This window comes from Macaca thibetana, chromosome 16 (genome assembly GCF_024542745.1).
Source record: "Macaca thibetana thibetana isolate TM-01 chromosome 16, ASM2454274v1, whole genome shotgun sequence".
In the NCBI taxonomy this organism is placed as follows: Eukaryota; Metazoa; Chordata; class Mammalia; order Primates; family Cercopithecidae; genus Macaca; species Macaca thibetana.
Genome location: NC_065593.1, coordinates 34,925,812 through 34,944,237, shown reverse-complemented (window position 1 = coordinate 34,944,237; position 18,426 = coordinate 34,925,812). Strand labels below are relative to the sequence as shown.

At 42.9% G+C, this 18,426-nt stretch overlaps 2 protein-coding genes across 8 annotated transcripts in view; one reads left to right on the top strand and one right to left on the bottom strand.

The window, feature by feature from the left end:
* Positions 1-18,426, bottom strand: part of PTRH2 (peptidyl-tRNA hydrolase 2) — a 1,137,200-nt gene that overhangs the window by 466,058 nt on the left and 652,716 nt on the right. The window contains exon 1 of one of the 7 annotated variants that reach the window (XM_050764783.1): positions 11,815-11,824. The exons of the other annotated variants lie outside the window; for them this stretch is intronic. The gene's annotated coding sequence lies outside the window, so the exon portion shown is untranslated. Of the gene's footprint in view, positions 1-11,814; positions 11,825-18,426 lie in introns of those variants that run through there. 7 annotated transcript variants of the gene reach the window in all.
* The window catches only part of MED13 (mediator complex subunit 13), a 126,165-nt gene continuing 119,561 nt past the window's right edge, over positions 11,823-18,426 (top strand). The window contains exons 1-2 of the mRNA XM_050764635.1: positions 11,823-11,998; positions 13,834-14,068. Coding sequence (XP_050620592.1) covers positions 11,933-11,998; positions 13,834-14,068 — 301 coding nt within the window. The 5' untranslated portion in view covers positions 11,823-11,932. The remainder of the gene's footprint in view (positions 11,999-13,833; positions 14,069-18,426) is intronic.

The window sequence follows — 18,426 nt, the reverse complement described above, 5'->3', positions numbered from 1 at the left end:
GCACCAGCCAACCTCCTCCCTTTAAGGTAGTCCTCAATCTGGTCCGGTGTCGGAGTTTCCAACTCTGGAGTTAAGGCCTGCCTCCTACCTCAGAACCACTGAGCTAATCCAAGTCCCCGATTCCCAGTTCTCAGAAATTGTGTGAGATAATAAGTATTTGCTGTTTTATTTTTTATTTATTTATTTATTTTGAGACAGAGTCTTGCTCTGTCACCCAGGCTGGAGTGCAGTGGCCTGATCTCCGCTCACTGCAAGCTCCGCCTCCCAGGTTCACGCCATTCTCCTGTCTCAGCCTCCCGAGTAGCTGGGACTACAGGCGCCCGCCACCTTGCCCAGCTAGTTTTTTGTGTTTTTTAGTAGAGACGGGGTTTCACTGTGTTAGCCAGAATGGTCTCGATCTCCTGACCTCGTGATCCGCCCGTCTCGGCCTCCCAAAGTGCTGGGATTAGAGGCGTGAGCCACCGCGCCCGGCCAGTATTTGCTGTTTTAAACTGCTGAATTTCAGAGTAACCTGTTACACAGAAATATAGATAACTAATACAGATTTTTGTACCTGGAAGTAGGGTTTTGCTGGAACAAAATTCTGAAATGTGAAAGTGACTTTGGAACTAGGCAGTGGGCTTTGAGCAGAATATTAGTCAAAGTCTAAAGTACCTCACAGAAGCTATTAATAGAAACATCATGATCTTTGAAATGGCTGCAGGTGAAGGCTTGCAAGAAAATGAGGTAACATTGACCAGTGCTGTGGCTCATGCCCATAACCCCAGCACTTTGGGAGGCCATGGGGGAGTGGATTTCTTGAGCCCAGGAGTTTGAGACCAGCCTGGGCTACACGGCAAAACCCCCTCTCAATGGAAAAAAAAAATACAAAAAAATTAGCCAGGCACACTTGTAATACCAGCTACTCAGGAGGCTGAAGTGCGTGGGTTGCTTGAGCCTGGGAGATCGAGACCAGCCTGGCCAACATGGTGAAACCCCACCTCTATTTTAAAAAATATAAAAATTAGCCAGACATGGTGGTGCATGCCTGTAATTCCAGCTACTGAGGAGGGTGAGGAATGAGAATTGCTTGAACCCAGGAGGTGGAGGTTGCAGTGAGCCAAAATTGTGACACTGCACTCCAGCCTGGGCGACAAAGACTCTGTCTCAAAAATAAATAAACAAACAAAAATAAAATCTCAAGAAGATTTAAGGTTGTGCCTCAGAGTACTATTCATTCAGACAAAAAGTTCTGAAAGAGATGAAAGGCGTGCCTCCCATGCTGTATTCTCTCAGTAAGATGACAAAACTGCTAGGAAGCTTAAGGGCATCTTATCAGAAGCTCAGGGTGGAGTAGAGCTTACCTGAAAGAGATTTGTGAGTACAACTTTTGTCTAATGAAGTGAACCCCAGTATGATTCACAGACCTACAAAATTGGTGGTGGGGTGGTATTTCAGAATTAAAATCGGCCAGTTACTCCGTGGCACCTGCTATTTCCCCCACTTTTTGAACAGGAATAACTAAGCCTTTATCCTGCTACACCTGTCTCATCATTGTACGTTGGATATATGGAGAGGAAGATAAATTGTCTCTTTGGTGTCACAGGTGGAGAGGAACTGTGCTCAAGGAGCTCTGCTTAAGGAGTTTTACCCAAGGAGCCTCATCTGCACCTGGACTTCAAGCTGATGCTATAAAGGATGGAGACTTTTGGTGACTCTGGGAAGAAGTGAGTATATTTTTGCATGTGGGAGCAACAAATCATTGGGGACAGAGGGTGAACTGTGGTAGCTACCCTCCAAGATAGCTCCCTATTATTATTATTATTATTTTTTGAGACAAGGTCTCACTCTGTCACCCGCCCAGATTGGAGTGTAGTAGTGTGATCTCGGCTCACCACAACCTCTGCCTCCCAGGCTCAAGCAATACCCCTACTTCGGCCTCCTGAGTAGCTGGGATTATAGGCATGCACCACTACTGCCCAGCTAATGTTTGTATTTTTAAGAGAGACGGGGTTTCACCATTTTTGTATTTTTAGTAGAGATAGGGTTTCACCATGTTGGCCAGGCTGGTCTTGAACTCCTGACCTCAAATGATCCACCCTCCTCGGCCTCCCAAAGTGCTGGGATTACAGGCACGAGCCAGCACGCCTGGCCAGCTCCCAATTATTTGTGCCTCCTGGTATTCACAGCCTAGTGTAGCCCTTGCACACTCTGTATCACAGTTGGTCTGTGACCGATAGCATGTGGCAGAAGTGATGGTATATGACTTCTGAGATTAGGTTACAAAAGTACTGCAGCTTCCATCTTGGTCTTGGACTCTCTCTCTCTCCCCCTTCTTCCTAGTGGAGAAGCAAGCTGCCTTGTTGTGTGCAGCTCTGAGGAGAAGCCCACCTGGCAGAAGGAAACTGTCTCCTGGCCACAACCGTGTGAGTGAGCTTGGAAGTGAGTGCCTCAGCCCTACGTTAGCCTCGAGATGCCTGCAGCCCCAGCCCACATCTTGACTGAAACCTCATGAGAAACCCTGAGCCAGAATCACCAGCTAAGTCACTGGCAGGTTACTAAATCTCAGGAACTGTGTGAGATAAAATGCTTGTTGTTTTAAGCTGTGATGTTCAGAGATAATTTATTACATGACAACAGATAACAAACATACCATAGCCCAGGAGCCAGGACTGCCCAACAGAGTTGGGACTGTGGAGAGAAGAACTGTTCATTTGAAGTTAGCGCCATAAAGATACAGCCAATACTGAAGCACAGGGAGAGGGAAAATCCTAGCTTCCTCATGGCCACTCATTTGCCACCCTTGCTTCCATTGGCCAAACCAAACCACAAGGAAATTGATAAGGGAGCCTGAGAAATGTCATTTGCAAGGAGCAGCCTCTAGATGCAGTAAGCCTGGACAACATGGTGAGACCTTGTCTATACAAAACATTTAAAAAATTAAGTGGGCATGGTGGTGCACACCTGTGGTCCCAGCTATTCAGGAGGCTGAGGTAGGAGGATTGCTTGAGCCCAGAAGGTCAAGGCTGCAGTGAGCCATGTTTGCACCACTGTACTCTAGACTGCACTCCAGCGTGGGTGACAGAATGAGACCCTATCTTAAAAAAAAAAAAAAAAAAAAAAAAGCTCAGGCATGGTGGCTCACACTTGTAATCCCAGCACTTTAGGGGGCTGAGGCGGGCAGATCACTTGAGGTCAAGAGTTCAAAACCAGCCTGGGCAACGTGGTGAAACCTTGTCTCTACTAAAAATACAAAATTCAAAAATTAGCCGGGCATGGTGCTGGGCACCTGTAATCCCAGCTACTTGGGAGGCTGAGGCATAAGAATCGCTTGAACCCAGGAGGCAGAGGTTGCAGTGAGCCGAGATCATGCCACTGAACTCCAGCCTGGGTGACAGAGCAGGACTCTGCTTCAAAAAAAAAAAAAAAAAAAAAGAGGCAAATTAACAGCATAGCCAAGAACCTTTTGCATGGAATTCCTAGTAACTTTCTTCAAAACCTTGTCCTCAAACTCCAGTTTGGGAAACACTAGCCTAAATTGCTCTTTCCCACATCTCTGCAAGTTCAAATCTATTCATCAATTTGTATCTATTTAAAATGCAAAGTTTTTTTCTACTAACCTTTTCCTCCTTGTGACTTGGGGTGGCCCCCTCTTCTTTCAGTTCCACAACATTTGATCTATATCAATTTTTGGCATTTTCAAATAAAGTAGTTATTTATTTCATATCTTATCATCTGAGAATTAAAAATCTTCTTGAGGGTCAGATCTATTTCTGATGCATTGTTGCATATTGCTCAATCATCACAGTACCTAGCATAGAACCTTGCACATAGTAAACATAAATATTATTAAGTGAATGAACGAAGGAATGTCAAAACCAGTGGTAGAAATGTTATAAAACTCTAGTACTTTTGTTTATATTACTATTTATTTATTTAGAGATGGAGTCTTGCTCTGTCACCCAGGCTGAAGTGCTGTGGCGCAATCTTGGCTCACTGCAGCCTCCACCTCCCCGGTTCCAACAATTCTCATGCCTCAGCCTCCCGAGTAGCTGGGATTACAAGTGTGTGCCACCATGCCTGGCTAATTTTTTGTATTTTTAGTAGAGATGGGGTTTCAGCACGTTGCCCAGGCTGGTCTCAAACTCCTGAGCTCAGGCAAATCTGCCCGCCTCAGCCTTTCAAAGGGCTAGAATTATAGGCGTGAGCCACTGTGCCCGGCCTGTTTATATTACCATTATATCCCTTTTAAACTCTTGGTTGAGTCAAGAGACTCTAGAATAATCTTTCTATTTTCTTGGCTGGTCACATCTTTTGAACTCCTTTGAACCTTTTCTTTGGGGAAGAGAACAGTAAAATTACAAATCAGTTTGTATCTGGGCAGGAATAATTATCCTGTGAGACCAAAGTTCTGCCTGGAACTTTTTAGCCGGAGGAGCAGGTTCAAAGAACTGCACTTGTCTCCTATTTCAGCTTTGGCCGCTCTTAGAAAAATCATCTGCTCGGTAAGAAAGTAATACTCAGCCTTTTGCAAAAGTGATTTCTTCTACTTCCATACCTTCCTTGTTGAAAACAAATCTTAGCTCATCACTCTCATGTTTAGAGTCTTTCAGTGGTTTCCAACCCGGGCAATATACCGAGACCTCATCTCTACTAAAAATTTTTAAATTGACCAGGCATGGTGGCTCACGCCTGTAATGCCAACACTCTGGGAGGCCAAGGCAGGTGGATCACCTGAGGTAGGGAGTTCAAGACCAGCCTGACCAAAATGGCGAAACCCTTCTCTACTAAAAATGCAAAAATTAGCCGGGCATGGTGGTGGGCGCCTGTAATCCCAGCTACTTGGGAGGCTGAGACAAGAGAATTGCTTGAACCCGAGAGGCGGAGGTTGCAGTGGGCTGAGACTCCATCTCAAAAAAAAAAAAAATTTTAAAAATTAAGCTCAGGAGTTCAAGACCAGCCTGGGCAACACAGTGAGACCCCATCTCATTTTATTTTAAATTATTTTTTAAAAAAAGAAAAGAAAAAAAAATTTAGTGAGCTGGGCATCGTGGCACTTGCCTATAATCCCAGCTACTCAGGAGACTGAGGTGGTAGGATTGCTTGAGCCCAGGAGACTGAGGCTGCAGTGAGCTATGATCGCACCAGCCTGGGCAACAGAGAGAGACTTTGTCTTAAAAAAAAGAAAAGAAAAGAAAAAGAAAAAAGAAAAGTTGTTTTTCTCTCTGGATAAAATCCAAATTCTTCATGATTTGTTCCTGGGGTTACTCCACCAGCCAAATCATTTCCTACCAACACCAAGCTGTTCAGTCCTCCTCATCTTCCTTCTATGCCTGTCCTTCTTCTCCCCTCTCAATCTTTTCCTGGCTCAACCCAAGTCATCCTTCAAGACTTGGTTTCAACTGTTTTCCCTAAGAAGTTTCTCTAGAGCTTCTCTTGGTAGATTAGGTTCCTTAGCATACTTTACAGATCTCTTTGACCTCGGGCCAAAGAGGCAGGTTGCTCTCTAAGCCTCAGTATCTCAAGCTAGAAAATCGCGATAATATGGTACTGACATATATTGTCACATATTAGGTGTTAAATCATAGCAATTACTTAAGCCAATCTCTTCCTCATGTTTGAGAAAATAGATCCGGAGAGGTCAAATGACTGGCTCAAGTAGGAGAAAGATGGGGGAGGGGACTTTCTGATTTGCATATGGTTTACAAACCTAATTTCAAAGTAAGAAAATTAGGAGACGTTGACTTTAATATTAAAATGAAACAATTAAAATGAAATGAAACTTGAGGTTGAGGGTGGATGCTACACTACTGAGAAAAATGGCAAGTCAGCAACTTTTGAGACAACTCAGGATATTTGATGCTTAGAATTGAAACGTTTTCTTAAGTGTCTCAACCTGCTGATTTCTTTTAGGTCTGTTTATTTCTATATTCAATGAAGTAGTGTCTGCCCATTCACGAAATAAAATGGTTTGTAACTTCTTAGCCTTTTTTTTCTATTGAATTAAGTACAACATTAAACCGTTAAAATGACCTTAAGAAAATCAATATTGTCCCCAGGCTCAAGACCACTCACTCTACAGCTTAATTGGTCCTTGGCTTTCAGCTTTTGACTCTAGACTTGTACTCTCCAACACAGTAGTCACTAGTTGCAAATGGCTAACAGGCACTTGAAATCTGCTAGGTAAAACTGAAATGTGCTATAAATGCAAATAAGTGTGGATTTTGAAGGTTTGGTTAAAAAAAGGAATGCAAACTATCTCAACAATTTTTATATTGATTGCATGTAAAATGATAATGATTCTGACATACTGAGATAAATGAAATATGTACTTCACATTAATTTTTACTTTTTTTTTTGAGACAAAGTCTTACTTTGTCACCCAGGTTGAAGTGCAGTGGCATGATCTCGGCCCACTGCAACCTCCGCCTCCCAGGTTCTAGCGATTCTCCTGCCTTAGCCTCCCGAGTAGCTGGGACTACAGACCTGCGCCACCACACCCAGATAATTTTTGTATTTTCAGTAGAGACGGGGTTTCATCATGTTGGCCAGGCTGGTCTTGAACTCCTGACCTCGTGATCTGCCTGCCTCGGCCTCCCAAAGTGCTGGGATTACAGGCATGAGCCACGGCGCCAGGCTCTAATTTTTACTTCTTTAACAAGGCTACTGAAAAATTTCAGTAAGAGCTACTTATTTAGCTCTCATTGTATCTTTTTTTAAAATTTATTTTTTATTTCAACAGGTTTTAGCTCTCATTGCATTTCTATTGGACAGTGCTGCTTTAGACCTTGCAGACTTTTCAGAATCACATATGGATCATCAGGTGCCTTTTCCTGGACTTGTCTGTCTCAGGTGATGTAACTTTGTCACCTTCCTGGAGGCCAAGTGGTAGTTTGTAAGCCAGTGCTTCTACCGGCTCATTCAGAATGGAGCCCCTACAAGATGGAAGGGGTTACAAAACAGTTTTAAATGCAGATCATTGAGTGAATCCGTATTTCAAAGAGTAGAAGACAATTGGTGATTATTGACCCAGATAATTGATCCAAAGTGGCCTCTAAAATTAACCTTAAAATTCCTGATTGGCTCCTATTTTACTTGGATTATCTCTTTTAATCATTGCAACAACTCTTATTATATATTATTTATACATAGGATATTGCAATCATTGCAACGACTCATATATTATTATAACAACAAGCTATTATTACATACACATTCTACAAAGGGGTAAATTGAAGTTAGGGAGCTAGCAAGCATGGAGTTCTACTTGTTTGCTTGCTTTTTGAGACAGGGTCTCATTCTGTTACCCAGGCTGGAGTGCCGTGGTGCAATCTTAACTCACTGTAATCTCCATCTCCTAGGCTTAATCAATCTCCCCACCTCTACCTCCCAAGTAGCTGAGACTACAGGCACATGTCACCATGCCCGGCTAATTTTTGTATTTTTTTTTTTTTTTTTTGCAGTGGGGGGTTTCATCATGCTGCCCAGATTGGTCTCAAACTCCTGGGTTCAAGCAATCTGCCTGCCTCAGCCTCCCAAAGTGCTGGGATTACAGGCATGAGCCACCGTGCTGGGCCAAGTATGGAGTTTTGACCCCAGTTGGTCTAACTGTTCAAGTGCCATTATAAGCAAGATTATGAACTGCTTGTGTATGCTCTATTTTGTCAACACATGACCTGACACATACTAGATGGTTAAAAAATGTGTGTAGTTAATTGGTCATATAGTATGATCTCAACCATGTAGGAAAAAAGATATATATAGGAAGAGTCAATACATCAAATGTTAAAAAGTGATTATGAATGGTGATATGGACTTTTTTGGGTAATGTACATTTAAAATTTTCATCTTTATGCTTTTATGTATCTGCCAAACTTTTGACAATGTGTAATGTTTTTATTTATTTATTTATAGAGTCTCACCTTGTCACCCAGGCTGAAGTGTAGTGGCGTGATCTCGGCTTACTGCTACCTCCGCCCCCTGGGTTCAAGCAATTATCCTGCCTCAGCCTCCCAAGTAGCTGGGATTACAGGCATGTGCCACCACTCCTGACTAATTTTTGTATTTTTAGTAGAGACGGGGTTTCTCCATGTTGGTCAGGCTGGTCTTGAACTCCTGACCTCAGGTGATCCTCCTGCTTCGGCTTCCCAAAGTGCTGGGATTACAGGCGTGACCCAGCGCGCCCAGCCGACAACGTGTGTGTAATGTTTTTATTTATTTCCATTACTTTTTTAAAATCCCATATAACTCCTGCCCCCACACATACACAGTCTCCCTCATTATCAACATACCCCACCAGGATGATATACCCAAAGTCCGTATTTCCATTATTCTTTTTTTTTTTTTTTTTTTTTTTTGAGACAGAGTCTCGCTCTGTCGCCCAGGCTGGAGTGCAGTGGCGTGATCTCGGCTCACTGCAAGCTCCGCCTCCCGAGTTCACGCCATTCTCCTGCCTCAGCCTCCTGAGTAGGTGGGACTACAGGTGTCTGCCTTTTTGTGTTTTTAGTAGAGACGGACTTTCACCATGTTAGCCAGGATGGTCTCAATCTCCTGACCTCGTGATCCGCCCGCCTTGGCCTTCCAAAGTACTGGGATTACAGGCGTAAGCCACTGCGCCCTGCCTCCATTACTCTTTAAATCACACAAAATGTCATTTTTACAGAATGTAAGTGGTTACTTTCTGTATGTTCTTTGTGGGCTGAAAATATTTATTTCTTCTCTTTCCCTTCTCCCCATGATTCCATTCCCCTCACAACTGGAATCCCCGCTATTCTACTCTGCTTCTCCATTCTCTCAGTCCTGTCTTTCTCTCTCTCCTGCTCCCTTCTGCGATCCTCAGACTTTTTCTTCTGGGTCTTCCTCCCTTCTTCGCTTCTGTCTCCTTGTCTCCCTCTTCTTTTTGAAAAGATTGACATTCAAACAGAAAGGTCAATCAAATGTTACCTCCTACCTGGTAGGTTCCAGGTAGATTCTACCTGCCACTGGAATCCTGAGGATAGTGCTCAAGTCAGGGGGTGGGGGCAACGGGAGGGCAAGACTTCTAAGGAGAATGGAGACCCCTTTAGATGTGAGGTCGAGGAGGGTATTTCAGCCTGAGGAAAGCAGTGGAACAAAGATCTGAGGAGTCTCTCAGGGAAAGGGAAATGGGCAGAGGAGCGCTTACCTCATTGGATCTGGGGATTGCTGTCTGCTGGTGCTGGAACTCAGTTATAAAGGATACCAACCTTAGTTGATTTGAGTTCCTAGATTGAATTAGTCCTGGTTGTATAATTGACTTTGATATGTGGACTTTGGGTTCGAATTAGGTTTAATAAGATTTAACTGCTTCAAAGGGCTTTATAAGAATTCATTTTATCCTTCAAATCTGATTTCAAAAGCTACCTACTTTATGACAACTTCCCTAACTTTGATGCTCTTCTTCTAGTGCACTTATTATGCCATAGTAGGTACATACCTTATTTAAGCAATTACCCCCATTGTATTTTACCTTATTCTGTAGGAAATATTTCCTTTAGTGCCTCTCTTCAGGAATCTTGAGGGACAGGCAGGTATCTTATTCCTATTTGTATCCTAGGCCTAGCACAGAGCAGGAACACACTTAATTGAGCCAGCAGGTTCTCAATAATGATTTTTAAAATTATATTAATAATTAACATTAAGTAAGCACTGTGGCAAGCACTGTATCTACATTGTTTAATTCACCAGGCACTTTAGGAGAAAGGTACTTTTATTACCCCCATTTTACAATAACTGAGAGAAAGAGAAATTAATTTGATCTAAGGTCAAATTTGGTCTAAGACTAACTAGTGCGGGGCAGAGCTTTTTCTCCAGCCTTTGGGCTTCAGACCTGGGCTCTTCACCACTACAGATGAGCAAGTGGATGAATGAGGACTTCTTTTTCTTTTTTTGTCTTTTTTTTTTTTTTTTCCTTTTTGTGGAGAACGGGGTCTCGCTATATTACCCAGGCAGGTCTCGAACTCCTGGGCTCAAGCTATCCTCCCGCCTCTGCCTCCCTGAGAGCTGGGATTTCAGGCGTGAGCCACCGCGCCCGGCAAGGACTTCTTTTTCATTCCGTGGCTGAAGAAGTGACATGGAAGACTCTACCATTCAGTTTACAGATACAATTATGTATCTATAACACATAATACATAATTATGTATCTGTAATAGTTACATAAAATTACAGTAAGTCCTAACTCACCGATATTTCTAACTTCTGAATCATCTTTTCTTCTTCTGTCTTGCAATCCTAAAACCGTCAGAGAAACTGTTTTGAACTCTTATATTGAAGTGTAACCCATCCAAGCACTGGGTGTTTTATGGGAAAGAGAATGAACCTTTTGTTTGGTTCTTACTTCTTACCACCCACTCATTTGTAAATATACAAATATGAAGCACCTACTGTGTGCTAGGTATCTTTTTTTAGGCACTAGAGAGACAGAAGTAAACAACAACAAAAACGTAGTGAGACCTTTACATATACTAGTTCTCCTGCTTCTCACAATAACTGTATGAGGTAACGATGACAACAATAATAGTTAACTCTTAACAGTGCTTATCTGTGCAGGGCCCTGGGCTACCTGCTTAATTTGCATTAACTCATTACAATAAGCTTGTGGGGTAAGGGGCATGTTTTCCCCGTTTTACAGACGAGGAAACAAGACACAGAGCAGAAAGTGATTTGCTCAAGCTTGGAACCCAGGGAGTGTGGCTCTAATTCCCAGTCTATTAACTACAGGGCAATATTTTGTTTCTTAAGTTTCTATCTTCATATCACAACTTTTAGGTGGTGGAGTCTCGTCCCCATCCAGATCGTCTGACTCCCAAATCCAGAGGTTTGCGCCTGCACCCCAGCGGCCTCGCGAAATAAATGAGAATGTCTTGGAATTTTTGTCAATACTTTCTCTTCCAAAGAACTCAAACTGATTTCCACGTAATTCCCATTGATTTGTGAAATGAACCTTCCTGGACTGTAAATTTCCCCGCAAAGACAGGGCCAGGGCCACGGGTCATTTTACACTGGCCAGGGCACCCAGCAGGTGGCGCTATGTTAGTGGCTACCAGCTGGCTGCCCAGTCCCCGGGGCTCACCGCCTCGGCCGAAAGCTTCGCGGCCCTCCCTCGCTCACTTCTCTCTCCCCCTCCCCACGGAGCCCGGGCCCACGTGACCTCAAGGCGGCCAATGGGTGAGCAGAGAGGGCGAGCTGGTCCCTGTGGCCGCCATTAAAGCGAAGGGAAAACCCGTGAATTCGGATTAAAGGGGGAAAAACACCGCCCGCTGGGCCCACAAAATGGGGGAGACTACGGCGTCCAGCCGGTGAGGCCGCAGGAGGGCAGACGTTAGGCCGGCTCGGCCCAGGGACGACACGAAGACAGAGCCAGAGAATGGTCTGAGCCCGCAGACGCCGCCACCACCTCCGCCGCTGAGGAGACTCTGGGCTTAAGGACATCGCCGCTGCCGGGCCGGGGGCCTGGGCTTCTCTCCCGGTTCTCGCCCTTCCCGCCCCTGTGTGGGCGCCTCCCCGCCCGGGAGAACCTTCCAGGGCTTGGGCTCTGCCGTCTCGGACTCGTTTTTGATTATTTATTGTGTAATTTATTATTTTTCTTGTGGTAGGGGCACACATCCCCTCCGTCTCCCAGAGAAGGACGAGCGTCTGCGGGCTCCGCAGTCCGGCCCGCCAGGCGAGCGCGGCGCGGCCCTCCCGCCTCCGGCCCTCGGCCCCGGGCGGCTGGGTGCCGGCCGGGCGGCGGGGGCTGCTCGCGGCGGCGGCAGCGGCGGCGGCGGCGGGGGGGTGGGTGGGGAGGGCGGGCGGCCCGGCGGCCTCCTCTTCCACCGCCCCCCCAACCACTACCCCCCCACGCCCTCCCCGGTGTCTGTGTTTCTCTCTCTGGTCGGAGGCGGCGGTAATGGCGGATGGTGGGTTGTGGCGCCGGCGGCGGCTGCTGTGAGGGACGATGAGTGCCTCCTTCGTGCCGAACGGGGCCAGCCTGGAAGATTGTCACTGTAACCTCTTCTGCCTGGTGAGTGCCGGGGCCGGCGGGCGCCGAGGGAGGGGGGCCGTGAGGTGCGCCCTTGGGCCGTGGGGGAGGGGGCCGGGTCTGGTCCAGATGCCCGAGTCCCCGGGCGAGGCCCAGCCGGAGCCGGCGCCCTGCGAAGCTCCGCGGCCAACCCCGGGAGACTGCGTTCGCTCTCCCACGGTCCCGGGCCCTGTTTGGGGAGTGTTGGCATTTTTTCTCGTCTTCTTTCGGACTCTCCTCTTCACCGTAGTCTCGTCCTCAACTTGAGCTCCTTATCTGGCAGGACAGTAACCTTTCTCTCTCTCTTAACTGTTGCTTTTCTGCTTATTGGCCTTGTATCCCAGCTTCACACTTTCCATTATTGCCCCTGCTCCCCACCGCCTTTATGTCTCATCCTTTTAATTTGGTTTCCCCATGTAAACAGGACCCCAGAACTTATGCCCCAGAAACCTGTCTTCGTTTTACATTTTTTTTGTATGAGTCAAACTAACGCAAGGTTAGTTTCTTCCTTGGGTGACTTAAGATCTCTCTGTAAAAACCAGTAGGTGCCATTTCATATGTTTTCTTTTTAAACTTATTTTGCCATTTTTGACAATTTCTAGCCATCTTGCTTTTATTAGAACATAATTTTTTTTGTGCGAGTGAAGGGGGCTAATGGACGAGGTGCTGTGGTTTTGCACTGTTTCTATATTTATTGTGTTTTGCTTGCTTTTTCAGAATGTTTTGAGCAGGCTGCTCCCTTGTTTGATTGAAATGAAAAGTCCAGAGAAGCTGGGTGTAGGGATGACCATTGTGTAGGTTAGCCCAGGTCTGGTAACATCCAACAGTTGAGACTTTCAAAAGTACCAACTGTTGCAAATAACTTGGCCTGTGTGGGACAGTAGCTGAGCTTCATCAATGACTTTAAGTTTGGGTGACTTTATTTTTTCATTTTCTCCTTTGTGCTATGAGAAATATTAAGAGTATATGATAGGTAATAAGTGAGTTAAGTGGGCGGAGCACAACTAGTTGGCAAGTGTAAACTGCCAGTCATGTATCAGCAGTTTCATTTTTGGCACCTTATGCTTTGCACCTTTAAGTTAGATTAAATTATTGAATTCCTCTTGAATTTCTTTCTGGATGCTAAATTGAGATCTTTCATACTCTATCCTCTTCTACAGTATGTTTTTCTTTTCAATGTCCATTAATCAGCATCTCTTCACGTATAATAAGACATACACCAGGTTTTGTATTCTATCTTATCCAACTCAGTCTATTTTTGATACTTTTAGGATCAGGCTCTTTGAAGATAGACTAGCACAAATCTGACAGTTCTTTGTGAGCAGCTATTTGACTTTTCCGACAGGGGTATGTGTGAAGAATTAACATAGATTTTTTTCAGGACTTGTTCAGATGTCTTTTCATTAGAGACATTACTTATGTAAATGTGGAATAAAAACCCGTGATAGGGTCTTTAATAATTGATTTTCAGTTAAACGTTTGACACCAATGAATAAATGTGACCATTTAGGACAGAGAAAAATGTACTCTGTTTGTATATTGAAGTGTGTCTGTCTATATTTAACTTCATTCAGTTTCTTTTATTTCTACTTGGAGTACATATTTGCTTGCTATTCAGTGACATGGTGGTATTTATTTTTAACTGTGTTCTTCTCCCTAAAATTGTTGGTTGTTGAATTATAAAGTCATTTTTTTTTTTGGTTCTAATTTGCATTCAATAGCTCAAGCATATATTGAAAAATTGTAATGTCTTAACGAAATAGGAGACATCGTATGGAGTACTTTTGTGAATTTGAGTGAATATGCAATAATAAAACATCATGCTTTCTTTTCTTCAGGCTGACTTGACGGGAATTAAATGGAAAAAATATGTATGGCAAGGCCCAACTTCTGCCCCTATTCTGTTTCCTGTGACAGAAGAAGACCCCATTTTGAGCAGTTTTAGTCGCTGCCTTAAGGCAGATGTACTTGGTGTTTGGCGGCGAGATCAAAGACCTGGAAGAAGAGAATTGTGGATATTTTGGTGGGGTGAAGACCCCAATTTTGCTGACCTTATTCACCATGACTTATCAGGTGAAAGAAACTTTCCATTTCTAATTAATGATACAGCAACATTGTATACTTCTCCCAGAATATCATTTGTATTACAAAGTAAGTTTGTTTTTGTGGGACACTTAGGTAGGAGGCCAGATAAAAATTGAGCTTCATGTTTTATTTCACCATGATTATTTTATTTTACTCAAATTATCCATGTTATAGCTGGGTTTTTTAGGCTTGAATGACTTTCTCCTTTTACCACCTCTCTTCTTAATTTCTCACGGGTAGTTAGGGTCCAAGGAAGGCATGCCACATTAATCTCAAAAAATGGAATCAGGAAACAGAGTTCCTAACAAAGTCATGTAATAGTTTTGAAGCCAGATGTAACTTTTGAGTCACTTCAGCTACTGTCAAAGTTGAGTCTTTTGCATTAAATGGGCAGATGATTCTAAAAGTACTGGAAATGTAACTATCCTTGTATTTGTGTGTGTGTGTGCGCGCGCATGTTTTAAGGTATGTAAGTATTTTGTTACTGTCATTTGTGCTGTTTGATTAACATATGAAGGCATATGTTAATTTAGTTATTTTTGGAAAGTGACTCATATACTGTTCTGTCACATACTCAATAAGAGACAAGTGCCAACTTGTTTAGCTTTTATAGGACATGGGATCATAATCTAAAAGGTTACACAAACAATTTTATTATGAGCAAATCAATGTGATTACTTCCTTATTTTCTTGACTTTTAGGACCAAATGCTACTTTAGAAAGAGAAACTATAGCTTTTCATAATAATTACTGAAGCTTTGAACTGTCAAAGTCAGTATTTACTGAATCTTAGATAATAGGAATGTAAATGATTGGTTGTATGCTATAAGGTTCCGAACACTTCAGTAAGATAGTTTGATAATGATTTTTGATAGATAAATTTAGGATTTCTAGATAATTTTTTTAAAGTTCTTGTTTGAAATTGAGTACTCTGAAGTTTTTGTTATTGTCCCTATGACCTATAGGATCTATTTTATTTCTGGATAGAATGTATTCTAGGTGTCTGTATCTTGAACTGGTACTTAGTAAGACCAACATTTATGTAGGAATGTACGTGTTACATTTGTATGTTTTCATAATTGCTTTTCACATTCTAATGAACATACTCTCCCGTGATAATTACTATTTTTGAGAGTGATTGCATTTCTTCAAGAAAGCTTTCCAGCTTTTGTAGTTTTTCTAATGAGATGCCTGCTGCAGAGTCTAGTCCCTAGTTCTTTGTATTTAATGTAGTTCTAAATGTGTAAAATGATGTGTGTATGTATATACATATACGTATACATGATGTATGTATTTATAGTAGTTTTAGCAAGATAATGCCTTCTAATCATGCTAAAAGCTCCATTTTCTTTCATTGACTTGGATATAGTATTGAGTTATTTTAATCATTAAGTGGTCATAAAAATCACCTTACTAGAATGTTTGGAGACTATCTAACATTGTTGAAAAACTATAAACTATTGATAAAATATATTTGTTGATAAAACATAATTATCAATAAAACTATAATGCTGACTTAGGGGCTTTGGTCTTAATAAAGTTGGCAGAGCATCTAAACAGACTTAACAGATCTTTCTTAAAGATTCCATGAAATACACTTTGTAGAATCAAAGATAATTTTAAGAGATATATAATGAGGCCGGGCGCGGTGGCTCAAGCCTGTAATCCCAGCACTTTGGGAGGCCGAGACGGGCGGATCACAAGGTCAGGAGATCGAGACCAGCCTGGCTAAATACGGTGAAACCCCGTCTCTACTAAAAAATACAAAAAACTAGCCGGGTGAGGTGGCGGGTGCCTGTAGTCCCAGCTACTCGGGAGGCTGAGGCAGGAGAATGGCATAGACCCGGGAGGCGGAGCTTGCAGTGAGCTGAGATGCGGCCACTGTACTCCAGCCTGGGCGACAGAGCGAGACTCCGTCTCAAAAGGAAAGAGAGAGATATAATGTTTAATTTTTTTTTCTTTTTTTCTTTTTAAGTAGAGATGGGGTCTTGCTATGTTGACCAGGCTGGTCTTGAACTCATGAACTGAAGTGATCCTTCCATCTTAACCTCCCAAAGTGCTGGGATTACAAGTGTGAGCCCCTGCACCTGGCCTAGTTTTACCATAATAGAAATAATATTGTGAAAGTTAAAAGACTATTAAAGTTAGATGTGAGCTGCTTTGATGTATATTGTTAAAAGTCAGTTTTTTCTTCTAGGTTTCATGTTACCAGTCAGATATGTTTTCTCCACTGAAACTAGGTTACAGTCTTAAACGTTTTTTCTCTAGTTTAGCTTTGATTTTTAGCATAATTTTCAAAAATCATAGTTACTTGTACCTTTAAAATAGAGAGTGATCAGCTGGGCGCGGTGGCTCACGCCTGTAGTCCCAGCACTTTGGGAGGCTGAGGCAGGCAGATCGCAGGGTCAGGAGATGGAGACCATCCTGACCAACATGGTGAAACCCTGCCTTTACTAAAAATACAAAAATTAGCTGGGCATGGTGGCACGTGCCTGTAGTCCCAGCTACTTGGGAGGCCGAGGCAGGAGATACGCTTGATCCCGGCAGGCGGAGGTTGCAGTGAGCTGAGATCTCGCCACTGCACTCCAGCCTGAGCAACACAGTAAGACTCTGTCTCAAAAAAAAAAAAAAAGATAGTGATCCTGAACGTGAATGAAAGTAATTTTGGGGGGAGGTTGGGTGTTTTTTTTTTTTTTTTTTTTTTGGAAACAGAGTCTCTGTCGCCAAGGTTGGAGTGCAGTGGCGCCATCTTGGCTCACTGTAGGCTACGCCTCCTGGGTTCACGCCATTCTCCTGCCTCAGCCTCCTGAGTATCTGGGACTACAGGCGCCCGCCACCATGCCCGACTAATTTTTTGTATTTTTAGTAGAGACGGGGTTTCACCGTGTTCCCCAGACTGGTCTCAAACTCCTGAGCGCAGTCTGTCCACCCGCCTCGGCCTCCCAAAGTGCTAGGATTACAGGCGTGAGCCACCACGCCAGGCGTAAATAACTTTTAAAAATTTATTAAAGTGAAGTGATTGAAATAGTAAACTGAAATACAATTAGGAGTGGTATGTGATCGTATTTATTGTTCCAAAGCTTGTCCTGTACTGTTTTAGTTTGCATAGTCAGTGGTATTTATATGTTTTAGCTTTTTTTTTTTAATAAAACCTGTTATTAAGTATGTTGTTACTTAAATCAGACGTATCTTAAAGAATAATAAGATCTTTTCAGATGGAATATATTTGTTTTGCCCTTTTCTTTGCTCTGGGGACAGCGTCTGCCTCCCTCTTGGGGTAATTAGTCTGCCTGTGTCTCTCTAGCTAACCCCTTTTTCATTTCTTCCCATCTGTGGCACTCTATTTCCTTCTTTTAAGCTCCCCTGAGAAGAGAGCAGCTGGACAGTACAGGGTAGCATCAGCTGCTGGAGGCAGTCCTGGGTTCCAAGTGGAGGTGTAGCACTGAGGAAAGGGGTACCGGAAGGACCCAGGTGGTAACTAAAAAGCTGGTTAATTTAGCTTGAGCCTGCTCTTCACAGACAGTGTCCTTCTGTTTGGGTCAGCACACACCACATCTTGTTACTGAAGTGTTTTTGATTATGGTGATAATATTGCCCTCGTTTTTCTTGGTAGTGGGGGAAGAGGGAAATATTTTTCCAAAGATAGAATTCTGTTTTTCTTAACTGGAATATTCAATAACAGAAATACAGAATTGCCTTTGTTTAACCTCCTTAGCTCCTTTGTGTCATGCAGTGTATTTTAAAAAATTAACTAATGAACCAATATTGATACTTTATTATTAACTAAAGTATATATTTGGATTTCTTTTATTGTTTTTTGCCTAATATCCTTTTTCTTTACTAGGATCTCATCTAAGATACCCATATTATATTTAATTGTCATGTCTCTTTAGGCTTTGCTAGACTATGACAGTTTCTTAGACTTTCCTTGGTTTTGATGATTTCGACAGTTATGAAGAGTCTGCTCAGATTCCATAGTGCATTTTAAATTTCAGTCTTTCTTATGTCACTTAGCATTTGTTTGGGTTACCTTCCTTTCAAGTTTAGCTGATGTGTAGAAATAGAATGTAAACTTATATTGCTAACTGGTAGAGATCAATTACAGCAAATCAAATCTGATTTAATACATACTTTAAACCCTCAGTTACTCATTTTGTAGCAGTAAGTCAATACTGTTGAGCAAAGTAATTTGCAGAAGCCAGGTGATTTTTGGATCAGGATTTGTGCTAACTAGTATTAGCCTAACTATAATATTTGGAAAGATACTTGTTCAGAAAAAAACTCTTGAATTCCAAAAAAGCCAAACATAGATGATTTTCTTACTTTTTGTTTTATCCTCTATAGGA